This window comes from Arachis stenosperma, chromosome 10, assembly GCF_014773155.1.
Source record: "Arachis stenosperma cultivar V10309 chromosome 10, arast.V10309.gnm1.PFL2, whole genome shotgun sequence".
Taxonomy (NCBI): Eukaryota; Viridiplantae; Streptophyta; class Magnoliopsida; order Fabales; family Fabaceae; genus Arachis; species Arachis stenosperma.
Window position 1 is genome coordinate 126,669,745 of NC_080386.1, and position 26,399 is coordinate 126,696,143.

General features: G+C 34.6%; 3 protein-coding genes across 4 annotated transcripts; all 3 read right to left on the reverse strand.

The window, feature by feature from the left end:
• Positions 1–916: 916 nt before the first annotated feature.
• LOC130958207 (CSC1-like protein HYP1) lies at positions 917–7,918 on the reverse strand. Its single transcript, XM_057885182.1, has 10 exons — positions 7,801–7,918; positions 7,000–7,344; positions 6,434–6,583; positions 5,801–5,864; positions 5,490–5,699; positions 4,721–4,909; positions 3,371–3,669; positions 2,391–2,667; positions 1,845–2,120; positions 917–1,703 (listed from the first exon to the last, which is right to left on the reverse strand). The coding sequence occupies exons 2-10, from the start codon at positions 7,278–7,280 to the stop codon at positions 1,308–1,310; spliced, it is 2,142 nt and encodes a 713-aa protein (XP_057741165.1). The 5' UTR covers positions 7,281–7,344; positions 7,801–7,918; the 3' UTR covers positions 917–1,307.
• Positions 7,919–9,163: 1,245 nt separating this feature from the next.
• LOC130955161 (chaperone protein ClpB3, chloroplastic-like) lies at positions 9,164–17,155 on the reverse strand. Its single transcript, XM_057881966.1, is given in 10 exon segments — positions 9,164–9,642; positions 9,866–10,792; positions 10,939–11,204; positions 12,158–12,466; positions 12,777–12,926; positions 13,961–14,040; positions 14,792–14,987; positions 15,300–15,537; positions 15,961–16,179; positions 16,808–17,155. Coding segments are annotated over 10 exon segments (2,955 nt in total). The 5' UTR covers positions 17,048–17,155; the 3' UTR covers positions 9,164–9,312.
• A 1,587-nt stretch (positions 17,156–18,742) lies between these two features.
• On the reverse strand, positions 18,743–24,864 carry LOC130954804 (probable galacturonosyltransferase 13). Of its 2 annotated transcripts, XR_009076423.1 has the most exons (7): positions 24,185–24,864; positions 23,020–23,075; positions 22,742–22,897; positions 21,052–21,642; positions 20,155–20,457; positions 19,331–19,672; positions 18,743–19,244 (listed from the first exon to the last, which is right to left on the reverse strand). XR_009076423.1 is itself a non-coding variant. In XM_057881571.1 (6 exons), the coding sequence occupies exons 1-6, from the start codon at positions 24,393–24,395 to the stop codon at positions 19,388–19,390; spliced, it is 1,602 nt and encodes a 533-aa protein (XP_057737554.1). In that variant the 5' UTR covers positions 24,396–24,864; the 3' UTR covers positions 18,743–19,387. The 2 variants fall into 2 exon arrangements, 1 of the variants encoding a protein (XP_057737554.1); XM_057881571.1 differs by having other exon boundaries at positions 18,743–19,672.
• Between the last annotated feature and the right edge of the window lie 1,535 nt (positions 24,865–26,399).

Consider the following 26,399-nt stretch of genomic DNA (forward strand, 5'->3'; position numbering starts at 1 on the left):
AGTCCCCAACATCAAGTGGGACCCACAACTTTTTAAAACAAAAAAAAAAGAAAAAGAAAATAAATAAAGAAATAAAGAAAGTGGCTAACGCCACGAAGAGAGAGTGAGAAGCTTTCTTCAAATTCCAAAAAGAAAGCATAGAAAGAAACAGGTTTCGGCGTCGAGAGAAGAAGAAAATTGGGGGAAAAGAGCATTGTCATTTTTATCACATTAACTTGGTACATTCGCTCCATTTTTTATAAAATTTTAGTATGTTATTCCTGGTGTAAAGATGAACATTAGGATATAACTTGCTAGTTGTATTGCCTTCTCTTTTGCCTGATTTGAGATACACACTTTGTAGAGGGTTTATGTTGATTCCATCAGTTTTAATGATGTATTTTGTTTATTGTTGAGATGCCCTAGTGTCACTAGGAAGACTGTTTGTATACCCATTATTCTAATAGTGGAAGATTTTACTGGATTAGATCCCGTGAATTTTTTGTCCCTCTTTTCGGAATTTTTCCACATTAAAATTCTTGTGTCTTATTTAATTTCTGCCATTATATTTACTGCTTGGAATATTTTTTGTATTGCCTATTTAATTACACAAGTTGTAGGAAAATTATTTTTAGTACTTCCGCTATTAGACAAATTCTTGTTTAAACATTTGTTGAGTTTTTTCCGACAGTTTCGTTATATCATATCACTTATTATGATGTGGTAAACATTCCTCAAGTTCTAAAATTATATCTAATGGTGTGGTAAACATGCCTTAAGTTCTAAAATTATATTTAGTAAAATTTAATCTCCATACATCATTAGTATAAAAGAATTCTACACATGCATCAAATATATTTACTACATAAATAATCATTTAAAGAACACATATAATTAAACAAATATATAAAAAATATTTTACGATATCAATCAAAATTAAACTGTGACAGACAGATGGTATGCTACTACTACTAACTCACTAGTTGAAACTTGGGACCATTTGGTTGGTAAATACCAGCATCGAAAGCTTCCACCCACGAATTTTATTGTTCGTCATCTTTCTTTTACAAGCAAGGGCAGTTATTACTCATATCAAAATCTTTCCACACTCATTACAAGCATAAATTCTAAACCCTGGAAATTTACACTAAAACACAACACATGCCTCTCACCAAGGACCACCAAATCAAACTCAAATCAGAATCATGAATTGATGATACATTGCTATATACAGGCATTCACAAATCTCAAAACCAAACTCTATACAACGGTAGTAACGGCTACAGCTATACAGTTGCAACAGATGCCACACAAATAGTGCCGCAAACTTAAACTTGAGAATTATGAAGGAGCGGATCGCGGTTGCTATTGGGCCTATCGGAGTATCTGATTGGCATCAGGGCTGGATCATTATATGCATTGGCCATTGTATCATAGAATTCCGACATGTTATGGTCATTTTGGTCTGCTCTGTCCTTCTTGATCAAACACTCAGCAGGATAGTCCTTAAACATAGGGAAGAACCGATTCTGGCAATACTCGTTGAATAGAAGTGTGAGAATTGGAAGAGGAATAGTCAATGCAGATGCCAGAGGAAGCGTTTTCAGGCCAAAAATCCCAATGGCTATTACATGCATCAATATCAATGAAAAAATTGTGGAGTTGTGCACTGTTGGCCAAAATTGTCCTCCAGTCTCATACTTGGGCACATAAACTTTTAGGAACTGTCACCAAAAGATGTTCAAGGCAATGTTAGAATTTCATTCATGAAAAGAAAAAAAGATAACAGCAACTATACCTGTGTCAAAAACAAAAAGAAATGCAAATGCATATAATATATGGGAAAAGCAATAACAATATCAAACCTGATTGCGGAAAATGATGTATCCCAAACAAAAGTAGACCAAGAGAAATGGCAGTATTAGTGGAGCAAGGATGAAGTATGTTACACCAAGAAGACCAAAGAGGCGAATCCTGGGAATTTCACTGTGGTAAGGAATTGATGGGGGCTCAAAATCATCATCACTGTTGCTACTAAAAGTTCTACTAATAAAATTGTATAGAAGTGTAGTCAATTGAAAGAGTTCCGACGCTATAGTGGTCCACCCAGTTGTGACAACATATGCTATGAAAAACGATGCCTGCAACAAGGGAAAGTATATGAAATTTCATCTTTGAAGATTGGATTTTGGTAACAGGCATTTATAACAAAACAAAATTAAGTTGAGAAACAAAAAAAATTGATAACTCGGTGCGGTTGTTTCCGCCTCTTTAAAGATAACTGATTTTTGACTGAGAATTTACTTCATACTTCTTGTATGATAAACAAACGCACCATCAATCTATGTTATAAAATACTGGAGAAATTTTGTGAAACTTCATATAATATGACATTCAATAATGATTATCACCTGTGCTGGTACAGCTTCAGCTAGTACTCTGGGAATCTCTTTGGGCTCAAGAAAGACGTTCACTCGATAAAGAGCTGACCCTGATAGTACATTTGCAAAGAAAATGTTCCATATGGTAAACAATAATACTTTAGTACATGCACTCTTTTGAATCTGACTCAGTGATATGTATCCTTGCATGGATGAAAGCAGAATCATAATAGGTGGAACAAAGGACAGAAACAATTGAAGAATCAAACTGGGAAGGTATCCTGTTACAACTTGGCTCACAACAGACCTGCAAACACATGTTGCAAATTCATGGTAAGAAAACTTTAGTGCAAATAATAAAGCAATGAAGTATACTCTCAACTTGCAATCACAAACTCAACAAGTCAACAGTTCAATGGGGAAAAAAAGGGATAATGTATTCCCCAGAAAACTGTATCATAGACACACTTGCGTGCGCTCACGCACATTGCCTAATATACATTGTGTGATGGTGATATATGATTCTTCTTAATATGCTGTATGAGGGCCTTCAAACTAAAACTCCGGATATATTATTCCGAATACTGAATCTAAGGTGTAACCCATCCCGCTTATGACTATTCAAAGAAAGCAGCTCTTAGCCAGAATGAATTCAGCTAATGGGAGATTGCCAACAGCCTGCGATACAAGCACTGATGCAAGTAAGGTCTAAGATATGATTAATTTTCGTAATTAACAAAAAACCCTTCATAGCTTACCAGATGAAAGATGAAAATATGTTTGTGCATAAAATTAAAATGGTAATTAATGTGAAAAATATGTGCCACGACCAACAAAAATGTGTACATTTAAAAGCAGATGCTTTATACAACTAAAAATCTAAAAGTCAAATATATATTTCAATGGACGTAGAGAATGGAAGTCTGCATGCAAAGGTAGTTATATTATTATCTAACTCTGATGCATGCTCTCATGAAGATGAAGGTCAACAGGTAGGAATTCCTACTTACAGTCTCAGTATGCCTGTAAGAAAAGGGAACCAGGTTTCCAACTGATCAAGATGTGTCAGTCCTTGTACAATTGCCACTGGGATTAAAAATAAAACTGTAAGAGTAGCACATGCAACAAAAACTACCAGCTTGCTTATCCATCTTCGAATGAAGGAAACAGTGAAGAAAGGCCAATAAACATCACGAGGCTCGGGAGCTTGCTCAGTAACCCATTCTGTGGGATTGACACCTTCTTGAATGTGTAGAGCTATGGCAGCACCAAATCTTGTCTTAAATGAGACAAAGGCAGCTGGAACTTCCTTCAAGTTTGTTGATAGCACAAGTCAATGTATTAGACATCATTATTGTCATTACTCAACCTAATTACTAAGAAATATACTGATTGTAGGAAAGAATATCCTCCATCAAAATAACTATTGATATGAATAATCTAATAGACAACATATTATAAAGGAGGAGACAAGTGCTGTGCAAGCCAAACTGAACATAATCATGAGCTAGTACGTGAAATTTTTTATGATTATTTTTTGCTTCAAGAAATAAATATTACATTAGGATCTTCTATCTAGCAAATGAAATCTATGCTTCATTTTAGTAAATGGTGAATTACCTCGTACAAATCAAATGTTCAATTCTTTCTCTCCATATTTTCTCATGAAAAGTATAAAAAAACCCTCCTTGTACATCTAATCCTGTTAGGCTGTTACTTTAAAACGTGCATTTTAATCATGTGACTTTAATATCGCAGTCCCAATCCCGGAAAAACGAAGAGGGTTATAATAGACCTATGATAGTCAACATAAAACTTAGTTGCATCCCAATCCATAGATGCGACGCAATGATGTCTTGGATCCATATAGCCAACCCCATTCAGTGGAAAAAGGCTTTGTTAAGAAAGAAAGAAATAAATTACTATAAAATTTGCTAATGATTTTTATTTTTTGATGATAGAAGTCTAAAATACGGTCAATTTTGGTCCAACACTCGTCTTATTATTTTTCAGTATTTGAGAGCTCCTAATGCGATCTCATTTCCCATATTTCCCATTTCCTGTCTCATCTGAAATAGAATTGATATATGAAAACTGAATTTTGTTGCCTGCCACATCTTGCCATTATTAATCAAGTTGGTAATACTGAGTAAAACCAAACATAATCCGTGTTAAATATGCAGTGACAGTCAATTTGGTTTAAATTATGATTTAATGAAGTAATAATCTAATTAACGTAGTTTATTATCAGGCAGCATGTAAACCAATTAGATATTAAACAAGCTTTTGATGAAAAATAAGTTATTTTGTTATCACTTGAGTAGTGAAGGTTGTTATTTATGCTTAGACATGAGAGTTACCTTGGCTGCCACTGATGATTGTTCCATTCTGACATTATCTTCCAGGTCTCCCAATCTCCTTTCATAGTGATCCAAAAGATCAACTTTACGCCCGAAAAGTCCAAAAAGACCATCGCGCCTTTGACTTTGAGGAGCATCGCTTTTTGATTTCAAACGGGTTAGCTTTTTGTACATTTTATCTGCATCAGCCTTCAAAGAATAAACTTTAATAGTAAGATATATAGGTAATACTAGAAGACTAGAAGAAAAAATTATATGGTTGGTGAAACTATAAGGCTGTGTTTGGTATAAGTTTTGTCTTCCTTCTGTAGTTATGTTTCCACTTTTGTATCTTATGACACACAATATTGTATACTTGTACCAGCTCCAAACACATTTTGGTATCTCTCAATTACCAAACACAATCTAGATATCCAAAATGTTTAACACTCATGAAAGAAAGAAAAACAGACAAGATATGCAAAGCTTTCCCTCAAGTATTATATAGAGAATGCATGAAAATAGGCCCTGATCTTTGCAGGAAACAGACGCGAGTTGTGTACTGTTATCTTGCCTAAAACACCATAATTTCAACAAATTATTGGTTAATAGGGAAGAAGTGATAAAGTGATTATTTAATTGATGTTCCATATTTAACATGTAGGAATTCTGGAGAGATACTCTTTCATTAATAAATAAACTAACAAGGTAGCAATGTCCAATGCAACCAAAATTCAGGGACAAGATCAAGTCAAGGGAGGGAGCTCCAGAGGGAAAAAAATATGCTCACAGTAAGATTTTGAAGTCTACTGCTTCGACGGATCACAGAATGTGAAAGATACGTAGAAGGGTGATACTCCTGGAAAAAGCGCTCAACAGTCTCACTACATGTGCTTCCAGGTGGAATCGGAACACCACGGACTAACAAGGTATACTGATGAGGCTGAGGTTTGGATGAATAAAAACAAGCAATTCTTTTTGATGAAATGTAAGCATACTCCTGCATATGGCATTAAATTAAACACAGAAGACAATCATTCTCTTTACAAAATAATAGGAGAATTTGTCTGTGTTTACAAATAAAAGTATAATAAAACTTACATAATAAAGAAGATAGCAAACAACTCCAGTGAAAACATATGCAGCACTGAAATGGATCCATAACCTTGATAAAAGCCAATCTAGGTATCAGAATTTCAATGTTACAATAAAAGATAATTAAAAATCTCAATAATGCTCATGTAACACTCCTTTCATTTGAACATGCTATGTAGCCACAACAGAAAATAAATAAATAAATAAAATTATATCATAAGTGTCATGATAGACTTATATAACAAATGCCGTTTTAGAAACCAGGACATCAAAATACAAATGCATGAAAATTAAAACTTTGGCCTTCTTAATCTAGTCGGAACATTCCTAGCCACATTGCCATGTCAGAGGAGGCAATGAATTTCAAATTAAGGCAACAGTGTTGTTTATTTCAGAAACATAAACTGCAAAGAGAAGAAAGATGCCAACTCTAGGAGAATATTCACAAATTTGGTGTCATTCAAACAAATGATTTTGTAGAACTTAATAGAAGTCACCTGACCTGAAGGTGGATTTATTAAGTAAAATGTGTGTCTTCAGATTTAATATCGATATATATCCTAGACATCAATATATCATTGTTATATAGTTCTTCATCATGAATAGATAATATCTGAGTTATTGATACATAATATTCACCTGTTTGAACCGTTGTTAACATTAGATATACTGAACGAGTCCAAAGACTTGTGCTGAAAATCTGAGTCATCTTTAAGCTGAGTCCCCAAGTAATTAATTGGGAGAAGAACGCACATTCCAATTATTCCTCCGAATGTAAATACTTTTAAACTGTACAATGGCATAAGAAGGGAAAAGGGTCAGCTGAACCAAATAAAAGAGCCCTCCCAATGCAAGGATACTCAAACTAGAGAAACCAATAATAGTTTACAGCAATATGGACACAAAGGTTAATGAATGCTGAGCCATGGTGGTTACATATAAATATGTCACATTGAAAATGTGAATATCCACTCAGAATTTGATATAGAAAATACTTAATGTCAGTCAAAAGGAAAATGAATGAATATAATTGAGTATATACACGTTAAAACAGAATACAACCTTTAGTAGTGTAGTATATGAAGTTGTCTTGTATTGCAGAAATCAGCTATTGATATTTACAATATCCATTAAAATGAGTAGATATATGATTTAAAGCATCTTCAAATCTCCAAACTTTTAGTCAACCAAACATTTCACCTCACCTAAAGATAAATATGCGCATGAAGACAAAAGCATCTAGGCCTGCGTTTGACAAAAATTCTTCCTCCGAAGGCTCCCATGCCTTTCTCACCCATCCAGCAGTAGGTAGCAACCGCTCCAAGTTAAATTGACCACCCTCTTTAACTTTTCCTTCAGCAACTAAGCGTGGTGCATAGACAGTGACATTACCAGGCTGCTTTCGCAATATAGAGTATAGGGTGAAAAATAAAAGACAGAGGCCAAGATTAATGGCAACGGAAGTCAAAAGAGCAGAAAGAATCATAATTTAAATTCGGATTTGACACCAGAAGTTTCAGCTCTTGACACGTGATAACACAACTGCAGACCTGAAAATGAATCGAAATATTTGGCATCAGCACATAGCCAAGGATCACAGAAAATTTTCCAGTTTTGGTTCCATCGTAATACTAATGCATGCCGAAGTAAGAAGAATCCCAAACAAAAGAGGAAGCACAATGCAAACAACCACTCAGCATTAAGCACCAAAGAACAGCAACATAAGAACACTAAGCATCTGAATTTTGAACTTGTCCAAGTCCAACACCATAAATCTACTTCATCAATCATTGACCTTAATCTGTTCTTTCAAATGATAGATTATATAAGAAGCATAAGTTAATTCTAAACTCCTGATGCTATAATAAAGTCAACATACAAATTTAGAACAATGAGGAACACACCAATTTTGCCAAATTAACGTGCTCGAAATAATGAAACAAAATTCATACATGTTTAAACAGAAAATGAATAGCTTGAAGTCGAAGAGAAAGAGAGAAGAGAACCTGTATTGCGCAGAAGCAGCGAAAGAGATAAGCACGTGAATTGAGTAACGACACAACTCACAGAAGTAGCAGAAACAAAAGACGATGCAGGAACCGACTCTTACTCTGCTGCAATTATTATTTACAGATTTATATTTTGAGTAGATTAACTTTAAAAAAATATTAATAAAATCCATTAAGATAATAAACGTAGATAAATTAGTTTAAATTAACATCTTTTATTTTAATTATAGTGATTAATTTAAAAATAATGTATTCGCATTTATCATTTTAAAAATTTTTATTAATATTTTTTTACGAGTTTTATTTGTAACTTTATTCTTATTTATAAATGATGAGGCGCCGTGCTTGGTGGCAGTGATGGATTGAAAAGCAACGAGCAGTCGACCACGTGCTGCACCTTCGTTCCTTTCTTTTCGCCATGGGTTTTCTTCTCTATTACATTACATTTTTTTCCCCTTTCATATATCGCATTTCATGCATCAGACATGTGAAATAATATATTATATATCAAAATTAATTATTAAAACTTTAAGAACAATAAAATCTCTAGCACCACAAACTTCTCTTGTAAAATTATTGCACGTGGCTTAAGCATATTTAACGTATATTATAAAAATTATTATTATATAAATACTAAACATTAGTGTTTGAGGTCAAGTGGTCAACTCACTCATCCACTTAAATAAGTGTTTGAGGTTTGAATCTTACTTTGTAATTATTCGCATTAAAAAATTATATATATTTAGTGTTTAAAAATATTGATTATTTTGCTACATAAAACATAAGTATAAGAGAAAGAGATATTTAGTTTCTATTACAATTACACAAAAGTATTTATTCGCATAAAAAAAATTATATACAAATAATGGTAACAAATTATTAAATAATTTAATTTATTTTATTAAACTGTTTAATATAATACATATTCACATGTTAATTATTATTTTTATGTGAACAGTAATTATCTTAAACAAATTCACCATGCATGCATGTATAAATACCGTAATTCATATTGTTGTTTCGCATCGTATGGTAAAACTCGAAGTCTCGATCAGCAAGCACCATGCATGTCTGGACCCAACTCTATACATACTTTATATATTGTTTTTATACAGCAAAACTACAAAACACATATTACATATTACAGCAAGATCCAAACTTTTCACTGTTAAAGTTGGTAGTTGAAGAGTAAAATGATGACGATGATGATGATGATGATTTATTAATTGTTCTTTTCGGGACATTAATCCGACTTATTTTTGTTTGGCTCAGGTAAATTTGCTGAAATGGCATCACAAATTGTTTCCCAGGTTTAAAAGATAAGTCGTTTGTCTTCAAACTTTATCGATCAAAATGGAAATGGATTAGAAATGAAGAACTTTAAGGTACATGGAATCTATACAGTATACACAAAAGTTCAATTGGTATAAGGAACGTATGAACTATGAATGCTCAAAATTTGGGTGAAACCTAGAATATAGTGGAATAGTAAGGAGCAGTTCGAGGCATTCACAGAATCTGTGGAAAGCCTTCAATGCTGCCTCTAATGGAGGATTCTGAATTAGCATCAAGCCTTCTAAACGCTAGCTTTTGTTGAGGAAGTTGACCATTAGCAAACGCTGTGACTTCAGTGTCTACCAAAATTGTGTCCTCATCCTTAAATTCTCCTCTAAGTATACCCTTGGCAAGTTCATTTTCCACATTTTGTTGAATCACTCTCTTGACCGGCCTAGCACCATAGTTCGGATCATACCCCAAACTTCCGAGAAGTTGGATTGCAGCATCTGTGACTTTGATTCTCATCTTGCGATCTGCGATTCTCTTCTGCACGCGCTCCAACTGTGTAATGAAGTTACAAAGTGAGCTTTGGACATTAAATTACAGGAAAAGATCCTCACAATAATCATGCTCAAGATAACAGATATGCAGATCAGAAATTATATTCCAGACTAGCTTATTAAAATGCAGTTGTCATCCATCCAAAATTGATAAACTCAAACCACTTGAACCATATTTCTTAATAGCATTCTTAATTAAGAGGGAGGATGGGAGGGAAAACTACCTGTAACCTGACAATGCTGCTAATTTGGTCACGGTTTAGAGGCTGGAAGACGATATACTCATCAACTCTATTCATGAACTCAGGCCGAAAGATGGACCTTGCAGCGTCCATTACCCGCTGCTTTATGGTTTCATATGCTAACTCTTTCGGTACAGTGTCATCATCTGTGTTGAGAATGTACTGTGATCCAACATTTGATGTCATGATGATGACAGTGTTGGTAAAACTTACTGTGCGACCCTGCGAATCAGTCACTCTTCCATCATCCAAAATTTGGAGAAATACATTGAAAACATCTGAATGAGCCTTCTCAATCTCGTCAAACAAAACAACAGCGTACGGTCTGCGGCGAACTGTCTCTGTAAGTTGGCCTCCCTCTTCATACCCAACGTATCCAGGCGGAGCTCCGATTAATCTTGAGACCGTATGCTTTTCCATGTACTCACTCATATCAATTCGTACAAGTGCTTCTTCTGTATTGAACAAAAAGGAAGCGAGGGCCTTAGCCAGCTCCGTCTTACCAACACCAGTGGGTCCCATAAACATGAAGCTAGCAATAGGGCGATGAGGATCTGAAAGACCTGCTCTTGAACGTTGGATAGCCTCAGCTACCGCCTTAACTGCAGGATCTTGACCTACAACACGCTTATGGAGCTCTTCTTCTAGCTGCAACAACTTGTCTCTCTCTGATTGTTGAAGTTTTGAAACAGGGATTCCAGTCCACTTGCTTACAATTTCAGCAATATCATTGCCTGTAACTTCCTCTCTGAGCATGGACTTGCCTGAGCTCATGTATTCATGTAACTCCTTCTCTGCACTTTCAAGTTGCTTTTGCAAGGAGTTCAGACTACCATACTTCAATTCAGCCGCACGATTAAGATCATATTCACGCTCAGCCTGCTGGATCTCAAGATTTACCCTGTCTATCTGCATGCATAAATACAGAAGTGATCTTAATATTTTTTGGACATTCAAATACGGTCTGCTGTTCGTTTAAAATTCCTTCCTCACTTATTTAATTGAAAATCTAAACGCACCTTAGGCAAAAAAAATATAAAAATTTAATAACACACCTCTTCTTTGATTGACTGAAGTCGAGTCATTACAGACTTCTCATGCTCCCATTGCTGAGTCAGTTCGTCCTGTTTCTCTTTTAAGAGAGAAAGCTCTGCCTCAAGCCGATTCAACCTATCTTTAGAAGCCTTGTCTGTATCATTCATAAGAGACAGTCTCTCCATCTCTAGTTTTAACACTGACCGGTTAATCTCATCAAGTGCAGTAGGTTTAGAAGTAATTTCCATTTTTAGTTTTGCAGCTGCTTCATCAACCAGATCAATAGCTGCAATTTCAGAAGTGTTAGAAAAACAATAATATTTGAAGAGCATTAATAATGTCTATTAACATATAGCTAGTTCTTGGCAGGTAATGGCAGGCAGTTGCAGAGTATTATTGTTAGTGCTTTCTGGATCAATTGTAAGTAGTTGCTATAATTATTTCCCAAACTTATCCTAGTTGTATAAATAGCATGTTAGAATGAAGAGAGAATTTAAGAGCTTTGATTATCTTAATGAAAGTAATGCTATCATGATACCTCAACTACTTATAATTCATACATCAACTACTCGCGATATACTCTACAACGATCAACCACTACCTGCCAACAAGTAGCGATAACTATACAGGCATTTGTAACATTATTGATTTCTAACAATAAGTGATTTCTAGCAATTCACGACAATAAATGATTCTAGACCAATACAGAAATGTAGTCATTTATGCTTTTAGAAAGAATCTGGCCAAACACAAAATAAGAGAGGAGAACCTAAAGCAATATATTGACCATTCGAAAGCAGTCTTTTGAAATGAAGTATAATTTGATGTCTGCTCACACGTATGTAACATCAGTGGAGAGTGGAGACTAGGGAAGTGCTTTAAAGATTTTACGGAATAGATGCAATAACTTATATCATTTATTCTTTAAACATGATATACTATTCTCCTGGCACTTGCATTTCCAAGGTGTTGAAAAGCAGACAAATTCTATTCTAACAAAAATCTATAACCATAACCTACACTGAATTCACATGTTTTTATACTACACTTCAAATCAGTCAAAAAATGTCCTGATCTTTGATCGAGAACAAAAACTCATACTATGAAACTTGTAAGGGGTCAAGATACCAATTACCACAGATATAATATTTGTTGTTACAAGAAAGCATAAATGCTTGAGAAAATTTCTCATTGCATCAAATATTCATCAACCAAGTGTTTGTCACCTGTAATTAATACCTTTGTCAGGCAAAAATCTCCCACTTATGTAACGATCTGAAAGGATTGCAGCTTCAACAAGTGCACTGTCAGAGATGCGTACTCCATGATGCAGCTCATATCTTTCCCGCAGTCCCCGTAGAATTGAAACAGTATCTTCAACTGAAGGTTGGTCAACATAAACCTGTTGGAAACGGCGCTCTAGTGCAGGGTCCTTCTCAATATACTTCCGATACTCATCTAGAGTTGTTGCACCAATACATCTCAGCTCCCCCCGACCCAGCATGGGCTTCAAGAGATTACCAGCATCCATTGCACCATTTGTAGCACCTAACATACAGGAAAATTAGAAATTGTAATCAAGTTCAACATTCACATCTTTAATTTTAAATACACATTTGGAGGCATCAACAACACACTGATGTAACATTTTAGGAAAATACATGAATTTAAATGTATCATCTTTGATCATCCAAATATCCATGGATCTGAAGGGCTTTTGTATAGAGACCAATTATGTGCACAGAATAAGCAAAACAGATGTACATGAAATAAGCGTGAATTGTGCAGACCCTTCAGACAGCTTTTACAACACCAAAGAATCAGATATCTAAAAGTGGAAAGTTTTGAAGCCTGCTACCTGCCCCAACTACTGTATGGATCTCATCAATGAAAAGGATAGTCTGACCATCAGATTCGGTTACTTCTTTGAGAACAGCTTTCAGTCTATCCTCAAATTCTCCTCGATACTTTGCTCCAGCAATAAGTGCACCCATATCAGAGAAATAAGCTGAAAAGAAACAAGCGCATCATATCTATTTCAGTATTTCACAAATCCTGGCCAGCTTACGCAGTACCAAAAGAACAGAAAAAATAACATAAATATTATTACAAACTTGTAAAGCAAAAGAAAAGAATAAAAACTAGAAGTGCAGTGTATATATAATAGAGATCAAAATAGTGAGAAACGAGATAATAGCATAAAGTGAATATTGACTGATTTAGATTGAAATTCCCTTCTGGGGTATTATGAAGGAGTAACCTAGGCACAAAACCAAAAGGGGCCCGATACTTTAACTAGAGGAGCATCGAGTTCACCAAACCTCGACCCAGCATCACACATCTCTAGGTATGAAGGGATCCAGTGCCCAACTACCAACGCCTTTCAGAATTGCCTTATCGGAGCCAAGCCAGCAATGGCTGTTAGTGGACACCCACCACTTTTCACCGATTAGAGAGGCCCTCTTTAATACATTACAAAAAGATGTCCATAAGATCTAGGTTTATGCTGACTTTTAAGTCTGTGCTCCTCTGTCTAAGATAAAATTCACATGCACTTCTCCTTCTTCAGCATTCATCTCAGGAAATTAAACTAAACATGCACTCTCAAACGGACCAAATACAGGGAAGGAGAAACTTGAGGTACAAGAAGTTCAACACAGAAGTGGCTAACATGGATAGCAGGAGGCCTACAAGGAAACTCTAATTTGCAGCTCAAGTGATTGAGGTGGATGCACTGAAGGAGAACAAGGTGTATAATTAGGTTCTGGTGGGATGACAGTGCCACCATGGTTTGCATGCACTGGGTGCTGAGACTCACTTGTACACCTCAAATCTGCATTTGGTATGGATTGTGCTGATATTTTTCAGATTTCATGAGAGCCTACACATTTACTGGAGTATGGATATGGGTATTGACTAGTGAATGCCTGATTACCATTGCAACAGTGTTTGTTGCTTAAAACTTGCTTCTGTGAACATTTTTTTTGTAATATTCTTGCCCTTTTATTCCATTTTCAGCTTGATCACAAATGCTAGAATAACTTAATTATCAGGATAAATCACATACCTTTCTGTTCATCAAAGCTTGTGGAACATCTCCTTGAACAATTCTTTGAGCGAGTCTATTACAAAAGCAAAGTCCGATCAACATGAAGAGCATATTAATGAAAACTATAAAAAAAAACATCCACGTAAGTTATAACCAAGTATTGGACCTGCTCATATAATGAGAAAAACCGGCATGTGTGGCTCAAAAAAATATTCCAATGGCATTGATGTCCATACCAACCGAGCACAGTTTCAAACGACAAACTGCATCAGCTGTTGTGGATACAACATTGCAGTTGTGCCAACACCCAACAATTGTGGATTGATTTCACAAGAAAAATTGCCATGGACAATACATCATAATATGCTTTTTAGAATAAATATTTCATGGCTCTGCATCAACTGCAACACACATTGCAGTCACCACAATGCTTGGAATCAAAGTAACTGCAATGAAACCACGACTTTGATGTGAATCCATGTACTAAGAGTAACTAGACAGTTGATCATACTATTTCTTCCATTCTAGTCTTCTTACTTTTGAATAGGTCCTCTTTCTAAATAGTATTGTAATGGTTATATAAATTATTATTTATGTCTTAAATATTAGAGGAGGAAAAAATGACATCTCCAGTTTATAAATCATTCAACTTTTTTTTTCCACACCTACAATGAGGTACCAATATTGTATGTATGAAGTGGTTACAGATGAAATCCAGGTAAGGAAAAATGGTAGCAGCATGTTGAATTTAATAAAGAAATATGTTAACAATAATACAAACACAAGCAAAAGCTATGAGGAAGACTAAGCACTTAGTCACTTACCCTTCAGAAATTGCTGTTTTCCCAACACCAGGCTCACCAATCAGCACAGGGTTGTTTTTGGTTCTCCTGGAGAGAATCTGAATGCACCTGCGTATTTCGTCATCTCTTCCTATGACTGGATCAAGTTTTCCTGCTTTAGCCATTGCTGTCAAATCTTTGCCATATTTTTCCAAGGCTTCATACTTTCCTTCAGGATCTGTGACAATTTAATTTTAAGTTCAGACTTATGCATTATAAGATGTGGAAAATGAAAAATTCAATGTACAGCTCCAAACACTCCATGGAGTATTTCAGTCAGAACTAGAGTCCACTGGTTCACAGTAACATCTAAAGATACTAAATTTTCAATAATAGACAATTAGCAACTCAATGTTGCCTACCCCGAAACAAAACAAGGTGGAAAAAAAGTAAGATAACATACACATTTATAGATAATGAACTAAATCTAAATTTGATTTTAAACAAAAAATTATACATTATAATTGCAAAAACAAGGATAGTGAATGACCTTGGTCGATAACTGATTGGCGCCCTCTTATAGACTCTATGGCAGATTTTAGACCTTGTTCTGATATTTGAAAATCCCTAAATAATATCTTCCCAAATCGTCTATCTTGGGCAAAACCAAGAACCAAGTGTTCAACTGACACAAATGAATCACCATAGTCTTTCTTGATGTCCCTGGCTCTCTGAATCAATGCCTCCAAATCACGCCCCAGCATTGAACCAACTGATTCCCCTAGAACCTAACATGATCAGACAAGTTACAATTAATGAGGCTCTGGGCCTACAGGCTTAGGGAATAATATACTCAAATCAGATAAAAAGTATAACGTTGCCAAATTTTAAAAGAATCTGAAACGATTCAATTGGTGTTCATTTGCTCCATAACACGTGTATATTTTGACATCTAACATAAACATGCCAAATTATCCAAATTCATAACTACTATGGAAGGTTGAAGACAATAACCATCAAAGATATTTATGTTTATTAGTTTTATTTCACAGGGGAAGGGAGGAAAAGGAAGTGATCTGAAGCGAGAGAGAGAGAGACTGAGAACGATATTTTACCCTTCAAAACCCCTTCCATTCTTTGCTTCCCCTCCAAATTTTAAGATTCACAAACACACGCTAAAGGAATAAAAGTTACTTAAGTTGGTCAATCACCTTAGGTTGCCGCTGAATGTGCTTATCAGTAGCCTCCAAAAGTCGAGTGTTATCTACCCCGACCTTGGAAAAGATCCGACGAGCAAGCCCATTCTTTTGTTCTAACAAAGCTTTCATCAGGTGCTCTGTCTCCACAATTTGATGCTTGTTCTCCTTAGCCACTTCTGGCGCTGAGACAATCGCTTGCCATGCCATTTCTGTGAACTCCTGTTGTGTAATCTGCCATGCATCAAAGCCCAATATAAATCACTTTGCCTCTGAAGCTCCAACCAGATCCAATTAGCCTCACAAGCAACAAATTATCCAAATCACAAACAAGTATCAAGTAAGTAAGTAACATAGTTGACCAAGTTCCAAAACAAATTTCTTTAGCAACTACAACTGGAAATGAGTCGAGCCAAGCCATGCCAGCCCACTAACACACAACAAAAAACGGTCTCATGCCAGCTTAAATTCGGTTCATTCAAGCTCGCAGGCTGTCCGATTTCAATACTAAGAAATAATTTAGTCCAAACTCAAAAGTCAAAACCAAAGTTTTTGAATTTCCATACTAAACAGTTGAACCTTTTGAACTATGAAAGTGTCATGTTTCTGGTTCAGATATATTCCAATTCAATCAGTGGTAGTAAAAACCAGGAACAGGAAGCTTGCTCAATCCAATCTGTGGTTCAGTTTTTAAATCATTGATAAAAACAGAAATGAAACTTAAAAAAAAAAACACTCATATTAAATTGCTACTATGAACAGGATAAACGAATTTCGAAAGTTAGCAGCAACTAAAGACGTTAAAATAATCAATTGAAGTAATAACAACGATAATGATGAATGTCACCGATAGTAATGCTACCTTTCCGCTTGAAGATGTGCAGCGAATTGAGAACCCTTTAGGGTTCCTTCCAATTCGCGAAAACCTATTTGCTAAAGCCTCTCTTTTCTTCGTAGGAACAGAATTCAAGGTTCTCAGGGAAGTGGATTTCGCGGGAAAGGAGAGGGAGAGTTGTTGAACCCGCGCAAGAGGCGCGTCGTTTGATATTGTGCGACGAGGAATTGGAATTTGGAGCCTCGAAAACGACGTCGTTGAGGCCATGGCCGAAGGTTACCGGAAAATATCTCCGGTGAAGTTGTTAATGTGATGGAAATATGGAATGCTCGTCTTTGTGGTGTATAATAGGAAAGTCATGAAATACGTGAACACGTTGTTGGATAAGCCGGGTGCGCAATGCGCCATCTTCACCCGGTTCACACAAATGGGCCTACTTTGGATATGAAAGGAAATGATAAATGAAAGTAATTTATTCAAATTAAGGAATGGATATTTGTTTGGATTCTACTTTCATTTTCAATTTTTTTATCTTTAGGATTTTGTGAAAAAAAAAAAAATATATATATATATATATGTTTTAATAAAGGAGCTCAACACAATACAATAAAGCGAGATAAATAAAACTAACAAACAAAAAGAACATGTAAAATAATGAACAGAAAATTGTCCCTAGTGTCATCTCCAGCATTGTCATCAACAACAGAAGGGATCTAAACAACTCCATTCTCTATAGCTGATTACGGCGCCACCTTGCATGTTATTAAACATCCGCCGGTTTCTCTCTAACCAAACGTTCCAAATAACCGAGAAAAAGCATATGAGCTACTTGTTATGCTTTCTCTTCCTGTTAGCAACACCTGTCCAGTTCTCAAAATGTTTCTTTAGTGAGCCCGGTATAGACCATAATCTCCCAAATTCAAATAGCCATTGACACCACATCTGCCAAGTAAACTCACAGCCTAGAAATAAGTGAAGAATATATTCAACATCCTTTTTACACAAAATGCATATGTTATTACCATGTCTAATAATTCCCAGTCTATGCAGTCTTTCTTTGGTATTCACTCTCCCTATCAAAGTAAACCAAATAAACAACTCCACTCGTGGCAAAACCAAACATTTCCAAATAGTTCTGGTAAAACTGTAGCTGGTTATTTTCTCCAGGATGAATTCTGACTGCATCACTTGCACAAAATAATTAGTTGAAAATATGCCTTCCTTGTCAAACTTCCAAACAACTCTTAATAGGCCTTAAAGTTTTATGTAATTGATCCACTAATTCCATAATGGACACTTCTCTTTTGAAAACCGCCACCACCACTTAAACAGAAATACAATATTTTATCTCTTATTTCTATTTTCTTTTAACAAAATTAAAAAAAAAGAATAAAAAACAAAAAAATGTAAATATAAACCAAACAAGCCGCGAATTTTTCCATAAAAAAAATTCTGAAAATTTCTCAAGGTGTAAAGGGGGGAAATTATTATAAATGTATGAGTAGCTTTTTATCCTTAACACTGTGAATTCCTTATTTTTATTTCACAAGTAGTCTATATATCCCTATGATGCATAAAAGATATTTATTTATTTATTTATATTTATGTTTGAAATATACTTTTTTAAAAAAAATTATTGAATATATTTAACTTATTTAACATATTTTTTTATTTATATGAGATTATACATATGCTTAGGAGTGATAAAACGGGTTGAATTTACCAGACTAACTCGTCAAACCCGCCAAAAAGTTAGTTATAATAATATTTAAGTAGTATTTTCTTACTATAGTATTCGCATTCTTTTTTTTTTAAGGCTTTTTAACCTTTTTGAATTCCTTTTTATACATATTGCAATATTAATGTTGTGAATAACAAGGTCCAAAATTTAAAACAGAATTATTATTACTATAATGCATGAATTTTAAGGATGGAGAAGAGGATAAAAATTAAAAAGAATTATATGCACATTTCCAATATTTGGTAATCGTACACAAAGAATAACATATTTCCTATAGACAGTTCCCCCAATTCAATGGAGCTGTGACAAAGTAATCTCATGAACTACTCCTAGATTTTACAATCAATATATCAAATCAAATGGGTGTATAGTAAGAAACTTGGTGCTATCATAAAATTAACAAACTAAAAATAATAAATGGAGGGGAAAAAACATAGCTATCCTACCACTTGTGTTCTCAGCAGAGTCGGCATCAAACTAGATTTGATGAAATAGGCATGACCTTAATCTTCAGAATTTGGTTTATTCTCCAATATTCACTCTAAGGTATCTCTACTATAATAGCCTCTTAAAAGACTAATAATAGTGATTAAAGGACTTGTTTCTCTGTCACAAGAATCTGACTCTGAAGGCAAGACCATTATGGGAATCATGTTGCAAAATAAGGATGGTAGCAAAACCACTCCAATGTCTTGATCATTTTCCCCTTTCATCCAATGCTCTCTATATGTCATCTCGAATTCATCTTAATAAAAATCTCAAGTAAAGAAATACATAAAATAAAAAATTAAGATGAAAATGGTATTTACTTGTCCTTTTTTATAGGATGCCCTGTCGTTTAAACCATGGCTCGTCGCTTCGACAGACTATGGCTCCAATATATGACAATTTCTAATAAACTCATTTGAATAATTGACATACATGGTCCAAAAAGGCCTAAGATGTTCAAAGCCAATATTCAACCAAGGTTTTGATTGACCATTGTAATGAATAACAGCAGCATTTTTAACATTCTCGACATCAGTTTTATTCTGATAACCCAAGCCAAGCATGTGCCAAGAAGGGTCAATTGGTTGAACATGACCTTTAAATGCTATCAATGCAGGTGGTAGGGTTCCAAGCTTCCACATTGTTAGGTTTGATTGCAAATTCTGCCATGCAGAAGCCATTAATAATAAATTCTTATGCAAATTCTAACTTTGACTGCACTCCAAGAAGGGAATTTAAAACATTAGAACATAGGCTACATTTGGATACTGCCTCAGAGATAGAAATCCAGAGACAGAGAACAGCAACAGATAGACGAAAACAAATATTTGCTATCCCCACATTCAGGAAGTACAGAAAATACATAATTTTTTGTAACTCAGACAGAAATTGTGTCTGTCTCCACAACCAAATGAAACAGAAATTCTCTCTATCTTAGAGACAATATCAAATGCAGCCAAAGGTCCATGTGTTCTAAAACTAAAATCAGCCAAACTGACATTAAAAAATCTTTAAGGTACTCAATTTATTGGGTATACAACAACATATATTTAAAATGTTCAAAAACTTTGTTAGAGCATAAAATTATTAACACAAAAAGTAACTAAAATTTTGTTAGGCTGAGTGTATATATTTGGGACTTTACCTCTTTTAACCATTGATGATATGTCTTCCTTATATTTGTTGTTCTCCATGCACGCAAATCGAAGATATTCATCCCATAAGCCCAAGCACATTCTTCAGGGTCTAATTTTTTTGAAATGACAGGATGAGAAAAATTGAAATAGTTCCTAAAATGCTTAGACATTACCCACTCATCTTCCCCTCTACAAGTTTCAACAGCTCCATTAACTTTACCATTTAGGTCAATATCCCAAAGGGGAGACAAGTCTCGCTGAACTACAACATCATCATCCAAAAAGACCACCTTGTCAAGATTTGGGAAAAGCTGCGACATATTAAAAATACCACCAAGTCAATAAGCACAAATTAGAGCAAGAAATTCTTATTTTTAGGAATGTTAAAATGGTTCACATAAAAATTGACAGATGATGGATTGGTGATAATGAAACCAATGCAGATACCCCAAATGTTGCAATTGAGCAACTCTACATTTATGTTATAGTTTGTCTTCTTCCATTATGATATATAAATTAATCGCAACCAAAATGTACAAACCAATTTAGGAAACATAGTACAAACATCTCACTCAAATAGTTCAACACAATACTTATCCTTCACTTTACAATCTTTGAGTTCACTTTAGTCACTATGACTAATCAAAATTTGAATATAGTAGTAGTGCTCATAACCAACTCTTGCAAATATAAATTTTGCAAATAAGTGACCAAAATTCCAATAGGTGAAGTCAGTCACAAATATTCCATTCAAAAATAAATATTCAAGAGCATTAATTTCTTTGCCAAACCTAACAAAATGCATTGTTCTTATATAACATTTACACTCACACACAGAGGAGAGAAGTAGGGAGGGAGGGAGAGTGCATGAGTGCAAGGTTAGAGAGGTGTTAAATTTAACTTACCTCGGGAATGTATATACGGATATGGTTGAGTAATGATATGTACTTTGGACTTCTAGCTTGTAATATTGAAGCAAAGTTTCGTAGATTGATATCATCAAGGTTAGCTCCTAGAACATAGTTTCCATGATAGTAATTCCTGATCCCATTTTGATGTTCTACCGCTTCAAGTACTGGAACATTTTCTCTAGTCAACCAGTCAAACTGGTGAATACCTTTGACTTCAACTATAGCAGGGAAGACAGAATTTAGCGCAAACCATGAATGCATACCCGCATAAGTTTTTCTATCAGTGATGACATGGAAGACTATCATCTCAGGATTTTGAGATGACTGCACAGTAGAGGTAACAACTACTGAGGCAGCCAATATATTATCAGTTGAGAGAATAAAATGGTGGTAATTGTTGTCAGTCAGCAGAGGAAGTAACTCTGGAGGGGGCAACTGTCTGCGTGCATGGGCATTTGACGAATATTCATCAGTCAAACGCAAAGTTAGACAATGAATCCCTTTAGGAATAGAACTTGCTGCAAAGTGCTTATTCATTAGCTCTGCAAATTTAGATTCCTTAATTTCTCTCTCAAATTTTTCCATCTGTCCAAAGAACAATACATTGTAACAAAGGTCAATATGATTATCTTTTGTCACCACCTTTTAACATAGGAACAATAGCATCTATTGCGGAACAATATGACAAGATTTGGCATAATATTGACAAAACTAAACACTTAAATACACATAAATTTAGTCTTACGTAATAACAATGCTACACATGATAAAACAATGGCTCAAATTTCTAAGAGGAATCCATGAAGCATTGTAAACTGAAACAAAGATGATAACAGTCATGATGACAAAGTATTTTCTCATTTTCTATTTATTTCTTAAGAGACATGAAAAGATGTAATTGTATTCAATTGAAATAAAAATAATCTTTAAACAATTAAAAAGGACTCATGGGTGTGAATTTGTGCCGCAATAGCTATTCTTGTTAAGTAGCCTATTCCTGTGGGTCTAAAAGCCGTAGGAGGCAAAGGGTTGTCACAATTATTCCTCATGTAATGTGAGAATAAGGAAAAGAACAAAAGAAAGACTAAATAATTTAATGATTCTTGTAAATCCTGCAATGCATATAAATAAACTCTTTTGATAAAAAATCTTTTTTTTTGTCAAAAATCTAGAGCCAGTATTATTTTTAAAAAATTGCTTTCAAACTTCGCATATTATAAAATGATAAAAGTGAGTTACACAATGTAACAAAGCTTATTATAGTACAAATAAAACATAATACCTAGCTTAGTAGTAAATTCCACATGATTTTTAAAAATAGTCATTATTGTATCTTTGTAGGTTCAAACTAAGTACTTAAACAGAAGAAAATTTGGAGATGTCATAAGCAGAATTAGTACAACTCCTAAGTCTTTATTCTACAAATTTTCTTAGCCAGAGTTCATGAATAGTACATCAATTATCTCATTCTCCACTTTCTAAGCCAAGTGCATAGATTAAATGAGTTTTTGAGTTTGTTTCCCCCTTAAAAAGAAAAAAAAAAAAACACACACACACACACACACCTATTATATAATTAGAAGCATTTAAATATTTAAATTTCAACAGCTACTTTCTCCTCTCAAAACCGATTGACCAATACTAAGATATTTAATACATAAAGCAAACGCACTAGGCAACTTACCATTCTCGTTAGCACGAGCGCAAATGTTTTCGTGTCATAGTTGTTATTCTTCATATCAGAAACCAGCTGATCAAACGAATCTGGCAGCTTTAGATCAGCTGGAATTTCCCCAGTTTTCACTTCTTTAAGAATCTTGTAAAAATCTCTAACTAGTCTCTGCCATAGCATTACCATCACCACAGATAGGTTTTAGAAAATAGTTATTTAACCAAAACTTCAATAAAAATTGTATTGTAATAGAAAAACTTATGAAATAAATCAAAAAGTAAAAAAATTACCGTTGAATCATCAACCCTACCAAGAAACTTTGGTCCTAAACGCCTACCAAGACAATCTAGAGTACAAAACAAGCAAAAAAAAATCAAGGATTAAATATAGGCAAAAGGTACACAAAAACATATGAAAATCAAACGAAAATTACAAATAAATAAGATAACATTTTAAGTTAACAAAAAGAAATATATGTATCTTGAAATTTCTATTAGTTAACCTGTAATAGTAGAACAAAACCTAGCTTTGCTAAACTATGGTGCTAAGGCACTATAAATATTTATCTATATTTTATCTACTCGTGATTATATAAAATGCTTCACTAATTTAAGGAAAAAACTTAGCATGCATTAATTTATCATGTAAAAGAATTATCAGAATAGGTACAAATTTTGCCAACACATATTAGAAAAGCATCATCATCACTAGAATCTTTTAAGGTCTAAATCTTTTTTATCCATCCCCTTTCTGCTTAATCCTACTTTCTCTCTAGAAGTGGGTTTCCGGCAAAGGTCATTCCTCCCCTCATCTAACACAGAGATGAGTCTGGATGGCATTTGGATCCGAACAAACAATACAACAAAAGGGCGGTTCAGTGCACAAATATCCTGCATTAATATAGGATTTGAGGAAGAGTCTTTGGTTGCAATATATTCAACCTAATCTGACAAATGCATAAATGGCTGACTCTACAGCTTGGACCGTGATTTTGAGATCACATAGAGACCATTCGACCGTTCCCCCATTCGATCAAACCGAACAACATTAAATCAAAATGACAAAATCTATCAAATGGTATGTTCTAAGCTAAGGTCATTTCGCCCCATCCTCACCAATTTGAGCCTAGCCCAGAAGGTATGTAGACCGGACCAAGCAATATTCAAATCAAAATATATCAAATAATAAAAAGTTGACTACAGGCAAAAGATTCTAGCGCCAAATAAAAGGATTCAAAATAAAGAAATGATGAAAAAAACTCCCTAAAGATATCAAACACTAGGGAAAAAATAGTCCAATTATATATTGTTACATCAAATCCACTAGTCAAAAAGTCATCTAAATTTATGAATCTGATTGCATGATAGCGTAAAATTCAACAAAATAGAATCCACAATAATCAAATCTCCGAAGCGGAATAATAAACAGCAAATAGAAAATGGATAAAAGAATTACCGAATGAGGAGCATTTGTTGACACCTTCAAGGGTGACAAGAGCGGTGAGGATGAAGACAAAGGGCAAGAGAAATGCGAGGATGAGAATGGTGTGGAAGAGGGTACGATATGAAATGTGGCAAGCTGCGACCTTGATCTTCATCAAGTCAATAAATCCATTGTTACTCGATATTGTGATGCTTCTCATGCTAGGCGAGAAGCGAAGGTGCATTCTCGTCTATGCAGATGCACACCACCCTAACATCAACACTCACCGCCACAACAACAACAGAAACCCTAATTTCACCTCCTTTTCTCGCACTCTCCCATTCCTTTCCAATTCCCATTACCACATCCACACTATTCTTCCCTATAATCCCCTTTCTTCTTTCTTCTTCTTCCTCTTCTCTTACTTTCTTCTTCTTCTTCTCTTTTGTTTCAATGGTATTCGTCTGTGGCCTTCTAAAAGACCGCATTTGGGGTCTCCGCCTTATTCAGCCGAAACAGGAATTTCTCTTTCTCTTCTTCTTCTTCTTCTTCTGGATTTGTTCGGAACTTTTCTTCTACGGGGTTTTGTTTCGTTTATTTTCTCTTTTTAATTTTTTAACTTAATTTTAATTTTTTTATTAGTTCTTTTTTGAGTTTTTCCCCCAAGGAATGATTATGGGGAGAGAGGGAGAGAGAGAGAAAGAAATGAAGTGTTTGTGTTTGACCTTGAGATTAGGAAGTAGGGACATGGTTTTGTTAGTTATATTTAGGTATTTTCCTATGAATATGGGCAAGTCAATAAAAACTAAAAAGGAATGCGTGGGCAGCATTATATGGTAATATTATTGGTTAATTTTAGTTCATCTTTCTTACCATGTACATGTAGATGTTCATGTTATGTAGTTAACTGGCTATCGATTTATTTTTGGCCTTTTGTCTTAAAAAATGAGAAGAAAAAAAAAAAAGGAAGAGCGTGGTAAATGGAACGGGCTAAATTTGCCGGATAAATTTGTTTATTCATTTAAATTGGTAGATTTTGTCTTTAAAATTAAATCTATTTTGAATTTGGATTAAACAAGTTGAGTTTAATTAACCTAAAAACAATTATAAATTAAAAGGACTAAATGGACGATCCATTTATATTTTTTAAGAAAAATTGTACTTTTTACCATAATTTCTTTTTAATTTGACCTATTAAATAAAAAAATATTATTTATTTAAGATTTTTTACTTAAAAATAATATTTTTATTAAAATATTTTTTAAAAAGTAAAATAAAAAAATTAACAAGTCAACCCGTTTAATTTATTGGACTGGTCATAAACAGTCCAGACTAAAAATGATGGCTCGTGAATAAAACAGACTTCAACAAATTGAACATAAATGAATCGGGCTTAATCGTTTGACAATTTTAAAAAGTGTGATCTGGTAAATATTAGGTGTAAATTATCAAAGTAGTATAATTATAGGTTAAATTATACCGTCGGTCCCTATACTTTTAGTAAAATTGCAAATTGGTCCCTACACTTTAAGAGTTTGTAATTAGGTCCCTAAAAAGAATTAAAATTTACAATTTAGTCCCCGTCGTTCAAAAAGAATATTCTCAGCAAATTCTCTATTTTAAACATGGGAGCTGCACATGTTTGACAATAGGGACTAATTTGTAATTTTAGTGAAAGTATGGGGACTAACCGTGTAATTTAAGTATTTAACCATTTAAAAATGACCAAAAACTTCCTAGGCTATTTGGACTCACCCCGCCCTTCCCCAGCTCTCTCACTCTCACTTTCTCACTTTCCAAAACAACACCCCAACTCCAGCGCTCTCTATCTCTTACCTCGGCTCACCATCGTCGTGCCTCTCGCCTCCGTCACCGCGGCCGGATCCACTGATAAATTGAGTTACTATTTTTATGTTAATTTATTGTTATTTTTTCTTAGACATTGAATTGTTCGCTTTGGGTATGTTCGAGATTGGAATTGTTTTTTTCCATTTATCGGTGTTCAGTATTAGGATTGGAAGAGAAGAAAAAGTCACCAGATGAGAGAGGCAAGATGGAGGAAGGAGGCGAGACCCGACTCGTGAGCACAAATGTGGTGGATCCAGCATGGCGATAATGAACCAAGGTGAGAGACAGAGAGCGCTGGGGTTGGGGTGTCGTTTTGGAAAGTGAGAAAGTGAGAGTGAGAGAGCTGGGGAGAGGCAAGATGGATTTAGACAGCCTAGGAAGTTTTTGGTCATTTTTAAAT

What these genes read in the sequence shown, in the direction of transcription:
- LOC130954804 (XM_057881571.1), bottom strand. Translation starts at nt 24,395, where the DNA reads ATGCACCTTCGCTTCTCGCCTAGCATGAGAAGCATCACAATATCGAGT. An exon ending in CAACAAATGCTCCTCATTCG is followed by an intron (nt 23,076 to 24,184) that starts GTAATTCTTTTA and finishes TTTGTACTCTAG; the next exon opens with ATTGTCTTGGTAGGCGTTTA. An exon ending in GTAGGGTTGATGATTCAACG is followed by an intron (nt 22,898 to 23,019) that starts GTAATTTTTTTA and finishes ATGCTATGGCAG; the next exon opens with AGACTAGTTAGAGATTTTTA.
- LOC130958207 (XM_057885182.1), bottom strand. Translation starts at nt 7,280, where the DNA reads ATGATTCTTTCTGCTCTTTTGACTTCCGTTGCCATTAATCTTGGCCTC. An exon ending in CTGAAGCTGTACCAGCACAG is followed by an intron (nt 2,121 to 2,390) that starts GTGATAATCATT and finishes CCCTTGTTGCAG; the next exon opens with GCATCGTTTTTCATAGCATA. An exon ending in ACATCATTTTCCGCAATCAG is followed by an intron (nt 1,704 to 1,844) that starts GTTTGATATTGT and finishes TTTTGGTGACAG; the next exon opens with TTCCTAAAAGTTTATGTGCC.